The sequence below is a fragment of the Chelonoidis abingdonii genome, chromosome 11 (genome assembly GCF_003597395.2).
Source record: "Chelonoidis abingdonii isolate Lonesome George chromosome 11, CheloAbing_2.0, whole genome shotgun sequence".
NCBI lineage: Eukaryota > Metazoa > Chordata > Testudines > Testudinidae > Chelonoidis > Chelonoidis abingdonii.
In genome coordinates this window covers 2,835,321-2,851,969 of record NC_133779.1, presented here as the reverse complement: position 1 = coordinate 2,851,969, position 16,649 = coordinate 2,835,321, and the positions used below count along the sequence as shown (strand labels likewise).

Below are 16,649 nucleotides of genomic sequence, written 5' to 3'. Positions count from 1 at the left end.
ACTGCCCCCCAGCTGCCCCATCTCTCCCCACTGCCTCCCCTGGCTTCCCCATCTCTCCCCACTGCCCCCTACAGCTTTCCCTCTCCTATCTCTCCCTGGCTCCCTCCCCCTTCCCGCTCTCACTCCTCCCCATCTGGAGCCCCCCCACAGCTTCCCCTCCTTTTCTGTCTTTCCTGCCTCTGGAGTTGCCAGGTGGGTCCTGGGGCAGGTGCATAGTCCCCACCCCCAGGGCCTGTGGTGGGTTGTGGGAGCCCCTTGGCCCAGGACACGAAGGCCCTGGCCCCGCTGCCCTCCTCTGCCCCAGGCCCTGCTCCATTAACCCTCCGTCTCTGTGGCCCGGTAGGTTGAACAAGCTGTGGATCTGCATGGAGTTCTGCGGGGCCGGATCTCTGCAGGACATTTACCACGGTAAGGTGGCACCGGGTGGGCACTGCGCCGCACCTTCATGGGACCAGCAAACTGCTCCCTGTGCACCCACAGCACAGCGCTGGTGGGAGAACGGGGCACCGTAGCCTCATCCCCTGCTTACCAGGCTCCTGCCAGCCAGGCCGCAGGAAGCCCCATTCCCGTCAATAGCCCGTCTGTGCCCTGCTGGCTAGAAGAGTACAATTACCCCTGTTGCACAGAAGGGGAAACTGAGGCACAGAAATGGGACAGGTCTTACCCAGTTCCCACAGTAAGTCATGGCAGACTTAGGTATAGAACCCAGGAATCCTTATTCCCAGCCCCTCAGGTCTAACCCATTAGACCCCACTCCCCTCCCAGAGCCAGGGACAGGCCACCAGTCCTGCCTCCCTAACATCCATCCCTGTGCTCTAACCCCTGAACCCTGCCTGTGCTCTCAGGTGAACGGCTGCTCTCAAAGCCTGCAGCTTGTGCTCTGGGCCATGTGGAAAAGGAAGTGAGCCCTGCGCTGCTGGCTCGGAGCAGCAGCAGCCTCCTGTGCCGGGGTCACCAGCTGCTCCAAAATGCAGAACCAAAAGCAGCTGAAATTGCTGCTGTGCCTGGTGGGAGGGGCACGCCATGGTCTGTGCAGTTCCCCGCACGATGAGCCCCCAATCTCGGGCAGGGTCTGGGCGGCACCCAGCACAATGGGGCCCTGATCTTGGGCAGGGTCTGGGCAGCTCCCGGCACAACGGGGCCTGATCTTGGGCAGGGTCTGGGCAGCGCCTGATGTGTGGGGCCCCATTCTCAGGTGGGGTCTGGGCGGCGCCTGGCGTGACAGGGCCCTGATCTTGGGCAGGGTCTGGGCAGCTCCTGGCACAACGGGGCCCTGATCTCAGGTGGGGTCTGGGCGGCGCCCAACACGACATGGCCCCAATCTCTGGTGGTGTCTGGGCAGCTCCCGGCACAATGGGGCCCTGATCTCGGGCAGGGTCTGGGCAGCTCCCGGCACAACGGGGCCTGATCTTGGGCAGGGTCTGGGCAGCGCCTGACGTGACGTGGCCCTGGTCTTGGGTGGGGTCTGAGCAGCACCCGGTGCGACGAGGCCCCAATCTTGGGTGGGGTCTGGGTGGCGCCCAGCACTACTGGCCTCGATCTTGGGTGGGCTCTGGGTGGTGCATGGCGCGACGGGGCCCCAATCTTGGGTGGGGTCTGGGCAGCATCCAGTATGATGATGGGCTTTAGTAGGGCACTACCATACGACACCTGATAATAAACCACATCCATTTTCCATTACAGTCACCGGCCCCCTGTCAGAGCAGCAAATCGCCTACGTCTGCAGAGAAACGTTGCAGGTGAGTGCGGGAAGCCCCCTCACGCTGGCCTCCAACCTGGGGCAGCTCAGCTCTCCGGGGGGGGTCTCAGAGGCCTTCCAGGGGGTGGCTCCCGCTGGCATTTGCCCATTAACCCTGGCTTTAACCCTCTAACAACGGTGACCAAATGGAGGCTGGGCAGGGGCCGCTCAGGCCAGGCTAAAGCCCCTGGAGCTAAACACCCCATTCTCGTTTGTGTTTTTAGGGTCTGTCTTATCTTCACATCCAAGGCAAGATCCATAGAGACATCAAGGTGAGGAGGTCAGGCTGGGGGCTGATGGGCTGGGGCTGGTTCCCTGGATCTGGGAGCGGCCGGAGGAGGCCTGGCTGGGTCCGTGGCTGGAAGGATAGACTGTGGGGAGGTTGATAGCCGATGCAGTGCTGGGGTAGAGGCAGTGCTGGGGTAGATGCAGTGCTGGGGTAGCTGTCAGTCCCAGGGTACGAGAGAGGCACGGCTGGACAGTCAGTGCCTTGTACTGGACCGGCGGCTATTGGCGAGAGAGCCGAGCTTTCGAGAGCGGCAGTAGCTGAGAGAGCAGGCAGGTGGAGAGTGGGTCTGTAGACTGTGGCTGGAAGGAGGCTGGTTGGCAAGGGAGGTAGATGCCAGGGCTGCTGTGGTGAAGTGGCAGAGATGCAGGGGCCCGCTTGGCGATACCAAGAGATGGGCATCAACGAAGGAGCCAAGTGTGGGCCGGGGCGGCTCCGGGCAGCCCTTTCCTTGGGGATCTAGAGCGTGGCCCATCCCACCGCCCAGCCTGGGAGAGCCAGACCTCCCACGGGAGAAAATCCACCAGGCGGGGGGACCGGGCTGCAGAGATGTGCTCGGCTTAGCCTACGGCCAGCTTTTCAAGCTGGGGTCTGGGGCCTGGGGCTCTCAAACCGAATAAATAGGAAACTGGAGCCCTTCTGGGTTATTCATGGGGACCCCCCCACACACACACAGCAGGGAGGGCTGAGCCCGGAGTGAAACTGACTATAAACAGAAAGTGAAATAGACCAGGCAGCTGGCAGACTCCCACGCTGCAGAGACAGGCGCGAAAAAGAACATCAGCTAGAGACAGGACCTGGGATCGCTCAAATTCTGTCCCTTCAGCACCCCCAGGAGCCTGGACTAAATCCAATATACTGATAATGTAGGTCGTAGCGTGTTACCACATGTCACCGGGGCTGGGGCGTGTGGCTGTAGCATGTTAGCATGTCTCCGGGCCTGGGCATGTGGCCGTAGCGTGTTACCACATGTCACCGGGGCTGGAGCGTGTGGCTGTAGCATGTTAGCATGTCTCTGGGGCTGGGGCATGTGGCCATAGCATGTTACCACATGTCACCGGGGCTGGGGTGTGTTTCTGTAGCATGTTAACGCATGTCTCTGGGGCTGGGGCATGTGGCCATAGTGTGTTACCACATGTCACTGGGGCTGGGGCATGTGGCTGTAGCATGTTAGTATGTCTCTGGGGCTGGGGCATGTGGCCATAGCATGTTACCACATGTCACCGGGGCTGGGGTGTGTTTCTGTAAGCATTTAACACATGTCTCGCGGGCTGGGCTAAGTGCCGTAGTGTGTACATGTCATTGGGGCTGGGGCATGTGCTGTAAATGTGTTAGCATCGTCATACAGGGCGCGGGCGTTGCGTGGCGTAGCGTTTACTAGCATGAGCTGGCTCCGGCTGTGATTTGCCCCACGGGAATGGTCAGTGCCGTGACGGTGCCGGCCCCCCTGGAAATCGCAGCCTGGCAAGTCTGACTGAGTCAGTGCCGAACCCGCCACCTCCAAGGGGGTTAAACCATTTCTGCAGCCCCTGGGGACCTTCCCCTGCGCCACGGCCCAGCCTCTTCAGCCTTTCTCTGTTCCTTCCCCACAGGGAGCCCAACCACCTCATCAATGACACGGAGAACTGAAACTCGGTGAGTGATGTCCCAGCTTGGCACCTACCGGCTCTTCCCAGGGAGGCTCTGGGGCGTGGCTGTGGGCAGGTGGGAGATCTATGCGGCATGGTTAGGGCAGTTGGGGGGACGCAGGTGGTTGCGCTGGGGTGTATGAGGCGCTGAGGATCCTGGGGTGTTTGGGGGTGCACTGGGACAGGGCTGAGGAGGCAGCGGCTTGTGGGGAGGCAGTGTCCAATCCCACCTGAGCCAATCGAAGCTTTCCTTTCCTCCCTCCAGCGGATTTTGGGATCTCGGCCCAGATCAGCGCCACCTTCGCCCGCAGGATGTCCTTCATCGGCACCCCCTACTGGTACCCGTGGGCGGGCCGTGCGCTTGGCTCACCCCGCCTGCTTGGGTGGGGAGAGGCTCCCGGTGCCGCGCAGGGGCCGAGCTCTGGCCTGCGTGTGTCTGCCACGCGGAGCAACGGGCATGGATTGTCGGGGGCGGGGGGGCACGGTATGTGTCCCAGGTGTGTGTGTTCGTGTGTGTCCCAGATGTCTGTGTGTTCATGTGTGTCCCAGGTGTGGGTTGGGGGGGGCATGGTGTGAGTCCAGGAGTGTGTCAATGTGTGTCCAGGTGTGTGGGGGGGCACGGTGTATCTCCCAGGTGTGCGTGTCATGTGTGTCCCAGGTGTGTGTGTGCGGGCCACAGGGTGTATGTCCAGGTGTGTGTGGAGGACATGATGTGTCTGTCCCAGCTGTATGGTGGGTGGGTGGGGGGACACTGTGTGTGTTCTGTCCAGTGTGTGTGCATGTGTGGGCACGCTGTGTGTGTCCCAGGTGTGTGTGGAGGGGCATGCTGTGTGTGTGTCCCAGGTGTGTGTGTGGGGGGGGACACGCTGTATGTGTTCCATGTGTGTGTGGGGGGGCACGCCTGTGTGTGTCCAGGTGTGTGTGTATGGGGGGGCACGCTGTGTGTGTCCAGCGTGTGTGTGTGGAGGGGGGCACGCTGTGTGTGTCCAGGTGTGTGTGGGGGGGGGCACGCTGTGTGGTGTCCCAGGTGTGTGTGTGTGGGGGCACATTGTGTGTGTCCCAGTGTGTGTGTGTGGGGGGCATGCTGTGTGTGTCCCAGGTGTGTGTGTGTGTGGGGCACGCTGTGTGTGTCCCAGGGGTGTGTGTGGGGCGCGCTGTATGTGTCCCGGTGTGTGTGTGTGGGGGGGGACGCTGTGGTGTTCCCAGGTGTGTGTGTGTGTGGGGGCACGCTGTATTGTGTCCCGTCGTGTGTGTGGGGGCACGCGTGTTGTGTCCAGTGTGGTGTGTGTGGGGCACGCTGTGTGTGTCCCAGGTGTGTGTGTGGGGGGCACGCTGTATGTGTCCCGGGTGTGTGTGTGTGGGGGGGATGCTGTGTGTGTCCCGGGTGTGTGTATGTGTGTGGGGCACGCTGTATGTGTCCCATGTGTGTGTGTGGGGGGCACGCTGTGTGTGTCCCAGGTGTGTGTGTGGGGGGCACGCTGTATGTGTCCCGGGTGTGTGTGGGGGGGGGACGCTGTGTGTGTCCCAGGTGTGTGCGGGGCCACAAGGCCTGTCTGGCGTTGTCCGTGTGCATGCTGGGCCGGCCTGACGTCAGCCGCCAGGGCCAGTTTCAGGGGCGATTCTGGGCTAAGGGGGAGGACACGATAGAAATGTCCCCTGGCCCCCAGTGCCTCCATCAGGCTGCCCATCCCCAGACCTGCCCCCCGGCCTCGCCAGGGGCAGCCCCCCCCAGCCAGCCTGCCCACCTCCACCCCTTCCCCGCGCTCTCTCCCCGTGCCAGGATGGCGCCCGAGGTGGCAGCGGTGGAGCTGAAAGGCGGCTACAATGAGCTGTGCGACATCTGGTCCGTGGGCATCACGGCGGTGGAGCTGGCCGAGCTGCAGCCCCCCATGTTCTACGTCCACCCCCTGCGGTGAGTGCCCGGGGGGGTCTGCCATGGGGGAGCCTCGCCCCTTCCCCATTCCGAACCCGCCTCCCGGGACCAGCTCCCAGGGCATCACACAGGGCCTGCGATGGCTGCGGGGCGCAGGGAGGGACTGGCAGGTGTGGGGGGGCAGAGCGGGGCGGCTGGCACGGAGGAGGATCAGGGCTGCGGCTGGGCAGAGCTGAGGGACCCAGGAGTCCGGGCGGCCGGTTCTCGCTGGGAGTTGGGCTTGCAGAGGGTGAAGCCAGGAGGCTGCCGGAGGGAACGAGCTCGCCCCCGCCCCACAGAGCCTGGCGGCTGCGCGGTTTCCCCCTCACTCTGCACAGAGGCTGAGGAGGTTTCTAGGAATCCCAGATAAGATCAGAGCACGATAATCACTCAGTGCCCCACATGGCATGGTGCCTACAGGCTGCCCTTTCATGCGGCATCTGGATCCTACCCCCGCCCAGGGCTCTCCCCGCCCGCAGGGCCCCAGCTGGGGGGTGCGGGAGCCGAATCTGAGCTAGAAACCGGCCTGGAGTGGAGCTTCTGGGGCACGGGTGGGGGGAAGGGCACACTGCATCCATCTGTCCGTCCCTGATCCACCTCCCATCCCTGATCTGCCCAGGGCCTCAGCGCATTGGAACGGGCCCATCTACCCGGCCTCCCGACTCCAGCGCTGGCTGCCTCTCCCTCCCCTTGCAGCCTGCAGCACCCCGCTTGCCCTTCCTGACCCGTGAATGGCTGCCCCCCGCCCTGCAGCAGGGAGTCCCACCGGTTAATGAACCCCACCCCCTGCGCCTGGGTCTGGCGCCCCCTTGTGTCCCCGCAGGGTGCTGTTCCTGATGTCCAAGAGCGGCTACCAGCCGCCGAAGCTAAAAGACAAGGCAAAGTGGTGAGTGGTGCTGGTCACAGGACAGACCCGAGCCCCTTTGTGACCCCCAGCGGCCAATGTTGGGGGGACCCCCCAGGGAGGGGCGGGAGCTGATTAGAGCCAGGGAGGGGCGGCCCCCTGCCAAGAGTGGGAGCTGCCGGGGCGATCCTGGTTCCAGGGTCCTAGGATCAGGTTCTGCTGGGGCTTGGTGGGTTGCAGGGAAAGCTGGGAGCCAGGACTTCTGGGTTCTAGCCTAGCTCTGGGAAGAGAGTGTGGTCTACTGGTTAGAGTGGGTGTGGTGTGCAAGCCAGGACTCCTGGGTTCTCTCTCTGGCTCTGCCATGGCTTTGCTGTGTGACCTGGGTCAGGCTGGGTCGCCTCTCTGTGCCTCAGTTTCCCCTCTGTAAAGGTGGGGGTGGCCCCATCCCTGGGCCTGGCCTCCCTGCCAAGGCCCTTGGCTTCCTGGTTGTGTCCCCCCAGGACTCCGGCCTTCCACAACTTCGTGAAGGTGACGCTGACCAAGAACCCCAAGAAGCGGCCGAGTGCTGCCAAGATGCTGAGCGTGAGTAGGGAGCGGGCGGGGGCAGGCCGTGTCCAGGGGGCTGCCCATCTTGGTGTGCCCAGCCAGTCCTGGGGGGTGGTGAAAGTCGGCTGTCCCCCAACCTGCCCCCGTTCCTCCCTCCCCAGCACCAGTTTGTGGCCCAGCCGGGCCTGAGCCGGAGCCTGACGCAGGAGCTGCTGGAGAAGCTGCGGAACCCAGACAAGCTGCCGCGCTGCTGCGAGCCGGAGGAGGAAGAGGCCGAGGTGAGACGGGCCGGGGGCTGGGGGGGGACCCACGGCTCCCAGCTGGCCCTGCCCCTGCAGCCTGTCCCCGCCATGCTCACAGACCGAGGGGGGGCCGTGGAGCCGTGCTGGTGGGACCCCCCCCCCACTTAACCCCACCCTGTCTTCCCAGCTGCCACCCCCGGTGCCCCAGCGGATCCACTCCACGCACCGGCACGCCCCGGCCGAGCGCAGCAACTCCGACATCAACCGTACGTTCCCCCGGAGCTTGCCGGGCATCCCCCTGCCGGGACCCCCACTGTGCTCCCCCCCAGCCGGGACCCCTGCTGTGCCCCTCACTGCCCCGCTGGGACCCCCACTGTGCACCCCCCCCAGCCGGGACCCCTACCGTGCCACTCCCTGCCCCGCTGGGACCCCCGTCGTGCCCCTCCCCCCAGCCAGGACCTGCTGTGCCCCTCACTGCCCCGCTGGGCCCACTCCCGCTGCGACGCCCACTGTGCGCCTCCCCCTGCCATTTGCCCCTCTCCCCAGCCAGGACGCCCCGCGGTGCTCCCCCCTCCCCCAGTGGGACCCCGCCCGTGCCCCCCCGCCAGCGGAACCCCTGCATGTGCTCTTCCGCTTGCCCCGCTGGACACCCCACTGTTGTGCCTCCCCCTGCTGGGACCCCCAACTGTTGCCCCTGCCCCTCAGGCTGGACCCTACGTGCCCCTCCTCGCCCTCTGGGAGTCCCACTGTGCCCCTCCCCACCCGCTGACCCTCACTGTGGGGCCTCCCCTCTGGCGAACCCCCCCCGCCCATGACCCCCGCCACTGGGGCTTCCCCTGCAGAACCCTCTTGTGTCCCCCACATGTTCCCCCTGCTGTACCCCACCCTGTCTGGAATCCTGCTGTGTCCTCTCCCTACGGGCCCTGCCCTTCCCTCCCATGTACCCTTTCCCCCACTGTGCCCCCTGCTCCTGAGACTCCCCACCTGGACCCCACTGTGCCCCCTGTGTGTTCCCCTTGCTGGGACCCCTGCCCGCCCCTCCGGTGAACCCGGATGTCCCTCGCCTTGCTCCAAGACCCACCATGCCCTCCCAGCAGTGTGGGGTCCCCGGTCTGCTGGCAGCGCCATGGGGCGGGGAGCTGGATGCGCCGGGAGCCGCCCCGTCACCCGCAGGCTGTGGTTCGGCGTCATGAGCTGCGCCATGCGTCCGGTCTCAGCCACCGTCTCGTTCCAGGCATGCCCATCAAGATCAGGACCCAGTGAAGGAAGCCGACGCCCGTGCACGTGGTAGGTGCTGCCGTGTCCCGGCCCCCCACGTGCCAGCCCTCCAGCGGGTGCTCCAGGGAAAGCCTCCTTCCCTGGCACCTCTGCAGGGTGTCCGTCGCGGCCTTCCCACCCACCATGTCCCCCAGCAACCCCCATTCTCCCCCTGCCCCTGGTGCAGGGCGTGGCTGGGAACCTGTGCCGGGCAGAGTGCCAGGTCTGAACTGAATGGCCGGCGTGGGCGGGGATGTATCTGCTGGGGCGGGCTGGCATGAATCCAGCCTCACCCTGCCTCTCCCGTCTCCCACGCCCAGGCAGATTGCCGCTAGACCTCGGCTCCACGGGCACTGCCAGGTAAGTGCCCCGGGTGAGCCAGCCCAGGGGCCTCGCGCGGCGCGAGGGGATGTTGGACCAGGGAACTTGCTGCGGGCGGGGGTAAGAAGGGACGGCTCGGGGCCGCTAGAGAGAGGAGGGGGACAGACTGGCCAGGGGCCCTTCTGGGGGTGTTGGGCAACGGCCGGCCCAGGTCCCACTGGGGGAGGGGCAGACGGGGCCCGGCCAGGGGCCCCCTCTGGGGAGGGGGAGACGGGCCAGCCAGGGCCCCGCTGGGGAGGGGGAGACGGGCCGGCAGGGGCCCCGCTGGCTGGAGGGGGGAGACGGCAGGCCAGGGTCCCGTTCTGGGGGAGAGAGGAGACGGACGGCTTTGGTCAGGACCTGTTCCTGGCTGCTGCTCCAGGTGCCCTGGGGCCTGTCCCGGCTACCAGCATGCCAGACTCAGACTCTGGCTCTGGCTCCTTCGCAGGGTCACCTATCGGACTCAGACAACGACTCGACGACGTGGACATGTAGGTGCCTCCCCCACCCCAGGCTTGTCCAGCTGCAGGGACACCCTCCCCCCCAAGGGGACCCCCCCAAGGTTTTTGGGAGGACAGAACTGTGACGGGTTGGGTCACAGAGACCCCCTTGGCACTGTCACCCGACGTGCTGAAATTACCCCTGAGCCCGTTTCCCCTGCCAGCCTGGGACTCCAGAACCCTGCCTGGCTGAGCCCCACACGCCAGCCTGCTGCAGCACAGACCCAGGTCTGGTCCTCGCCCCCAAAGCTGCAGGCTAAACTGAAAACCACTCAGCAGGTTACCGTCTCCAGCACCCAGACACCCAGCTCCCAGTGGGAGCCAAACCCCAAAGGGATCCGTTTGCTTATACGGGGTAAACTCGTACATTGTCCGTCCTCGGTAACACTGATCGAGAGCTATGCCCAGCTGTTTGCTCCCCCGGGGATTAATCACTTACTCTGGGTTAATTAATACATAAAAGTGATTTCACTAAGCGTGAAAAGTGGTTCCAAGGAATCCCAGACAGAACAAGGTCAGTCACCGAGCAAAGTAAAACAAAACACACATTAAGAAACTGAGTTCAGGTAAATCTCACCCTCAGCAACGCTCCAGTCAGCTGTTTTCACAGACTAGATGCCTCCCTAGCCTGGGCCCATCCCTTCCCCCCGGACAGCCCTTGTGGTAATTAGGGGTTTTCTCATGACTGGCCGCCCCCCTTGTTCTGCTCCACCCCCTTGTAAAGCTTTGGGACCAGGCGGGGATCTTCTGTCCCTCTGGGTCCCCACCCCTCCTTCTAAACGGAAAAGCACCAGGGTTGAGATGGAGTCCACCATTCTTCCTGGCAGCCTTTTGGAGGACAGAACCATCCTAGCCTGGGCTGCACCATGCGTAGCCTTGGCAGCCATGGGGGTGGGCGTCTGCCCCCCCTACAGGCGGTGGCTCTGCCCTGTCCCCTCATTGCCCCTGCCCCCCTGTGGCCCTGCCGTACCCCCCATCTCCCCTGCAGCCGGCGGCTTTGCCCCACCCCCGGGATCCCACATGGGGTCAGGTCAGTGGCTCATGATCTCTCTCTTTCCCCCTCGGTCCTGCCATGTAGCCCCAGCAGCTGTGACCCAGCCAGGTACGTGCCCTCACACCCGGCATCAGGCACTGGAGGGTGGGGCTGGGGGGCTCTGTCACCTGTCCTGGCTCACAGAGCGGCACGTGGCCTGGGCCGAGTGCCCCCCGAGCTGGCATTGCCTGATGCCCCACGAGCCACCGCCAGAGACGTGAGCTGGGCCAGGTCATGGGGGGCTGGGGCATGTAGGTAGTGGGGGAACCGGGGGTCATGCCCAGTTCCGGGGAGGTCCTAGGAGGGTGCAGAGGACCCTGGCAATGGGGCCTGGCCCCCCAGCACAGGGAGCTCCTGGCCAGGGCATGAGGCCCAGAGTCCCCGGGGGGCTGGGGATCTGAGGTCTCCCTGTGCTAGGTGTGGGGGGCAGCCTCGGGTCAATGGTCTGGGCTACCATGGGGGAGTTCCCAGGGGGATCAGTGCTGACTGCTGTGCTCTGCCCCCAGGCCCATGCTGCCAGCCGACGCTGACGTGCCACCCCCACTGCCCCCCAAGGTAAGTGCTCACTGGGGGGCGCTGAGGGGGGAGGCTGCATAGGATATACCAGGGCTGAAGCAATGGAAAGCTTGTCCACTCTCCCCTTTCAGACCCACCCCCTAGCCAGCCTGTAGTTCCTGAGTCAAACCCACCCCCCAGCCCGGTGCCCATCAGATCCATGGGCCCAGCCAGCCCTAGCCCCCCCATCAGATCCACCCCTGCCAGCCTGTAGCTTCTTTATTACCTTGCTGGTTACTCGGCAGTGCAGACAACGCAGTTCCCTCAAAGCGACGCAGCCTCAGGCCTCCATCCAGGTACCCACGTCAAATATGATGATTTATGGGAAAATCTTATTCACCGTATAAAAGTAAAGGTTCTGCCAATCCCAAGGGATCGGGCACATCCCCTCCAGGGTTACTGAATATTCCAGATTTACCCAAATCCACGCTACAGCCAATTCTTCTTAACGAAACTAAACTTCATTAAAAACCAACACAGAGCGAGTACTGGTTAAAGGGTCAATATCCCTACGGACGAGTTCAATCCATTGAGCTGCAGAGATGCTGAGCTCGTTGCCGCAAAGAGTTCGTTGAGGTAGAGTTCCAAGGTCAATGTCCGAATCTCACATTCAGGGCAGTACCAGCGTAACTGCATACTCAAACGTCCCCTGATGAAGCCTAAGCAGATCCTAGGTGACAGAATCAGGACCCAAGGATCTGTTATACAATTTCCTGCCCTTTGACAAGCTGGGATTGCCGCGGGGACAATCCGGCTTACTTGGCAGGAGGTCCGTCACCGGTCCTGTTAACATTCGGCCATTTGCTTATTTCTCCACCATTCACAGAACATTTCAGGGAGAGCTGGATACTGAGATAGCCCCTGTTTACAATTCATTTAAACGCCAGGATGCTCTTGTGAGTGCTGAGTGATCAGAATCCAGCCTAGCCAGGGACAGGTGGTTACATCGTCAGCCCGACTCCTACATGTGTAAATACACAAAAACACAAACGTCTTGTGAGGCTTATTTATTCTCCAGGATGTTTAACCCTTTCTGGCCATGTGTCACCTGCTCCCATCACACCCACCCGCCCAGCCAGCCCATAGCCCCCCATCACAGCCACCCCGCAAGCAGCCTGTAGCCCCCTCCATCAGATCCACCCACCCTGCCAGCCTGGTATCCCCCTGTGACAGTGCTGCCTGTGGGTGCCGGCTGAGGTCACTCAATTAGGGTGAACTGCAAACAAAACGAGGCAAACCAACCCCAAACACGGGTGGATATTCCAATACTTAGTTCACCAGCCAGCACAGAACAGCTTCTGTAGCAGCTCACTGGTTACTCAGAGTCCAAACAACAGAGTTCCCTTAAAGTGCCCAGCCTCAGGCCTCTGTCCAGACACGCACGTCAGATATGATGCTGATTACTGAAAATCTTATCTCATCATATAAAGAAAAGGTTCTTCCAATCCCAAAGGATCAGCCACACACCCAGGTCCAATTATAACTTAGATCTTACCCAAAATACACGCTACAGCCAATTCTTTTTAACTCAGCTAAAATGTATTATAAAAGAAGAGAGCGAGAGTGTTGGTTAAAAGATCACTAGACAGACTTGAATTCAGTTCTTGAGGTCCGGATACAGAGCAGAGATGAGTTTGTAGTTACCAAAAGTCCTTTTAGAAATAGTCCCATAGGTTATAGTCCAATGTCCATATTCAGGGTGGCTCCAGTCAGTGACAGGCTGACACACAGCCCCACACCCCGTGTCGTCCCCACCCCTGGCACATGCACCTACAGCCCACACCAGGCCCACCCCCCATCAGCCCAGCCCCCCCCAGGCTGACACACAGCCCCTCCCCACCGCCCCTGTGTCCCCCACCCCTGCAACATGGCACCCTACAGCCGCCCCGACCCAACACAGCCTGGCCCCCGAATCAGACCCCCCCAACACAGCCCGGCCCCCGCAGCGCCCTCTTACCGCGCCGGTTGTGAAGTGAAACCAGAGAGGTGAGGAGTTGAGGGGTTGATGGTGTGGAAGTGGACCAGGTCGGGCGGTGCGAGGGGCCGGGCTTCACCCGATGCACACGGCCGGGTACTCGTCCCCCGGCGCCAACCCAAGGGCCAAATTTTTTTTTCTCGGGAGGGGAAGGCGGTAGGTAGGGGGTGGGCCAGCGGGAGTCAAAAGTGCTGGGGGGGGAAGGTGCCCAGTGAGAGGAGGCACAGGTGGACCCCTGGGGCCTGTAGCTGATGGTCCAAGGTCACCTCTCGTGGGGGGGTGCAGGAGCACGGGGGAAGAGTAGGGCGCCCCCAAGCCGAGACAGCCCCAGTCCTCCACCCTTCCCGCCCCCCAACTGTCCTCACCTCACCCACCCCTTATTCGCCACCCCACAGCCCCCCACCTCCCCTACCTGCCAACCCCAAGCCCTCACCCCCCCACCCCTTACTCACTACCCCAGCCCTCACTACCTTCACCTCACTCCCACTGCCCCAGCCCCTTCACCCTCACCCTTCCCCTTACCCACACCCCCAGCTCCCCTACCAACCCCCACCTCTTCTGCACCCGCCGCCTCATCCCCACCCCATCTCCCTCTACCTGCCACCCCACGCCCCCACCTCACTCCACTCCCACCCCACCCCCCCATTCACCCCGCGAGAGTCTACTTCCACCAGCATGAACTCTGCGCTTCCTGGCAGGACACGTGGCTCCAGGCACGTGTAGCACCATGCGGTCCCGTGGAGCAGCGTGGAGGCGGGCGGAGAGTCTGGGGCGTCGGGCACGGCTGGCCATGTGCACGGTCGCTCGGCCACACATTGCTTCTCATGAAGTGGCGGGAGTGCCGGGCTCCGGCGTTCCAGGGCTGGGGGCAGAGGGAGGGCGTAGAGGCGAGGCGTCGGTTAATCTGGCACGCCTGCTTGAAGCGTACGTGGTTCTGGGGTTGGAGGGGATGTCAGGTAGGTGTGGGGCTGTGCTGCGTGGGAGCACTCCGGGGTCAGGGCTCGAAGGTTGGGCTGCCTCTGTGGGGACGAGCTATGGGGGCGTGGGGTAGAGGCAGTTGTTCACGGGTCGGGAGTTGGCGGGTCTTTTGAAGTTTTGGGGTGCACAGAGGGTGTCCAGGGGGCACATGAGGGTCCTTGGCAGTTGCGGGAGAGGAGCAGGGGGATTCTTTGGGGCAGCTCGGGGGGGCAGGAGGTGTTGTGGGTGAAAGGCGTGTGCTTAGTGTGGAACGGGGGATCCAGGGGGCTGGTTGGCCACAGGGAGCGGTCTGCTAGCAGGGCGGCCCAAGGCCAGGGGCCATTTACTCCCCACACATGCGGCCTGGTCAGCCCTTCAATGGGTATCGGGATTCTTCATGGTAAGGTGGCATTTTCCTCTGCAGAGCATGAGCTGGCAGTTGGCATGAGGGGGGAGCCTGAGGGCCCCTGGTGGGACGAGCGCTGGCACCGGGAGCGGCACCAGGGTGTCTCACCTGCTCATAGGACGGGGCTGGGGCTTGGGAGTTGGCCTTATTGCATGACCTGAGGAAACAACTAACCTGATCGTCTCAGAGGATCTCATGGTCAGAAGGAACCAACATATGATCATCTGTCTCACCTGCTCTAAGGCAGGCACACAAACCCTACCCATCCACTTCTATAAAAAACCCTAACCCATGGTCGAGTTACTAGAAGCTCTTCAAAGTTAAGGATGGTTGTTGTAGATTCCTCTTAAGCTGCAGAGAAGTCCACCAGCAGTGATGGGGGCCATTGCCCCACGCTTGCAGAGGAGCGAAAAACCTCCAGAGCCTCTTGCCCAATCTGCACCTGGAGGATAAAATCCCTCCTGACCCCAAAATAGGGATGAGCGTCAGCATAACCTGAGCATGTGGGGCAAGACATTCACCAGCCAGCACCCAGGAAAGATCTCTGCGAGTAACTCATTCCCATCCCACTCGAACATTCCTTCATACAGACCATGAGGCAGACTTACCTGCTGATATGCCATAGATCAATGCCCAACTTAAACTACTCCCATCATATATCATCCCCTCCATATACTTATCAAGCTTAGTTCTTAAAGCCAGATAAAGTCTTTTGCCCCCACTGCTTCCCCTGGGAGACAGTGCTGTTTCCAGACTTCACTCCTCTAATGCTTAGAAACCTCGTCTAATTTCCAAGTCTGAACTTCCTACGTGTCCAGTTTGGTACCCATTTGACCTTCTGTCTCTAATTAGTACTCAAGCCTTACAATAAGTGTCCTCTCCCTCCATACGTTAATCCCCCTGATATACTTTACATACTAGAGCAAGCACATCCCCCCTGCCGCCACTTGGCTTTTGGCCAGGCTGAACAGCCAGCTCTTTGATTCTCCTTCAATTGATTGCAGGATTTTCCTATCCTCGGAATCTTACCTTGTAGCCCTCTCTGAACCTGGGGTGACCTCTTCCCACATCGGGGTCCTAGCCCAGCCCCCCACTTGGAAAGGCAGGGTTTGCATCCCATGGTATCTGACACCCCCCGCCCTTCCCTGGGTACCGCGAAAGTACCTGAATAAGGCCAGCAGCCAGGTGGAGGGCTCTCAGTATGTTGCCCTCCGGGGCGACTTCGCCTCCCTCTTACTCTGCTCTGATACAGGACTGTCAGGGCTGTGGGCAGTACAGCTGGGGGGGTCTTTCCACTCAGCTATAATTTAAAATTATAAAGGGTTATACATGTAGGAGAGGGTAGGGTGGTCAGCGAGGCTAGCCCTTCTGGATGAGGATGCCCCCCTAGACTGTAGCCACATAGGTGTTGACCCTCTGCACTTCACCACCCTGCAGCCCCTGTTCCCAGGCCTGGGCTCCCCACCCTGCCAGTGGCCCTTACACTTCCCGACCCACAGCCCCTTGGCGTACACCCAACCCGCAGCTGTGCGGCTTTAGCTCCCATCACCATCTTGAACCGCAGCCCCTGACTACCCCGACCCAGCCCTGAACAGCATGTCCGAGCCACACGCAGCGTTGTGGAGTAGCACACGCCGCTGAGCGGGGGCTTCGGGCTTATCACCCCCCGGCTCACCGAGATCGACGATGAGTAACGTCTGACCTGATTGGGTAGCACATGTAAGACCAAGAAGAGGGCGGCTCTGTTTTCTGGTTTATAAGACCTCGCCAGAGAGTGAACTGGAGTTCAGCGCGTCTAGTCCTCTGCCCCCGCCGGGTAGGCGACCTCAGTAGAAGTCTCCCATGCTCCCCCGCCTCCCAACGGGCGACACGAGCTCTTCCCGGGCCCTCTTCCTCTTTTCCACTTCGCCCAAATACAGGGCCATTACTGCCCCCTGCTCCTCGACCATTCCCCCCCAGGGCCTACTGCCCTCCGCCCTCCCATAAGTCCAGTACTAGCTCTCCTGCCCTCCCGCTTCCACAGGTAGGATCATTATCATGCGCCATGCCTTCCTCCCCTCCCTCTCTATGCTATTCGGCTGCTCTACCGGGCCAAACAGCCTCTGCCCCTCCTCCCCTCCCACAGCGTTAACTGCCCATGTGACGAACTGGGAATGTTCTTAATGTTTGCTCTTGAACACTGTGTGATGCCTCATGTCCCCTGTGCAGTTTCTTAGTATCTAGGTGGTTGGATAAGGGTGCTGTGATTGCTACAAGGAAGGGCCAGTGCCCCTAAACTGCCGGGCACTCTGTCTCCTAGCAACTGATGTCCTGGGCCCCTCCTCTGCATACCGATGACCAGCTGATAGGTGTTGGAGACAAGGGGATTTAGGTGACATCTGTGTCAACACAGGTTGTGGGGAAAAGTGGC

At 62.0% G+C, this 16,649-nt stretch overlaps 2 protein-coding genes and 1 long non-coding RNA gene across 3 annotated transcripts in view; 2 read left to right on the top strand and 1 right to left on the bottom strand.

The window, feature by feature from the left end:
• The window catches only part of LOC116822435 (mitogen-activated protein kinase kinase kinase kinase 1), a 25,753-nt gene extending 17,278 nt beyond the window's left edge, over positions 1 to 8,475 (top strand). The window contains exons 3-12 of the mRNA XM_075070499.1: positions 344 to 408; positions 1,684 to 1,739; positions 1,963 to 2,023; positions 3,918 to 3,990; positions 5,433 to 5,564; positions 6,388 to 6,450; positions 6,909 to 6,990; positions 7,116 to 7,232; positions 7,384 to 7,462; positions 8,431 to 8,475. Coding sequence (XP_074926600.1) covers positions 344 to 408; positions 1,684 to 1,739; positions 1,963 to 2,023; positions 3,918 to 3,990; positions 5,433 to 5,564; positions 6,388 to 6,450; positions 6,909 to 6,990; positions 7,116 to 7,232; positions 7,384 to 7,462; positions 8,431 to 8,459 — 757 coding nt within the window. The 3' untranslated portion in view covers positions 8,460 to 8,475. The remainder of the gene's footprint in view (positions 1 to 343; positions 409 to 1,683; positions 1,740 to 1,962; positions 2,024 to 3,917; positions 3,991 to 5,432; positions 5,565 to 6,387; positions 6,451 to 6,908; positions 6,991 to 7,115; positions 7,233 to 7,383; positions 7,463 to 8,430) is intronic.
• The window catches only part of EIF3K (eukaryotic translation initiation factor 3 subunit K), a 114,474-nt gene that overhangs the window by 24,773 nt on the left and 73,052 nt on the right, over positions 1 to 16,649 (bottom strand). The gene's annotated exons all lie outside the window — the stretch shown is intronic.
• LOC116822438 (uncharacterized) lies at positions 9,269 to 10,901 on the top strand. Its single transcript, XR_004373152.2, has 3 exons — positions 9,269 to 9,304; positions 10,392 to 10,415; positions 10,853 to 10,901. It is a non-coding gene; the product is annotated as an uncharacterized LOC116822438 (long non-coding RNA).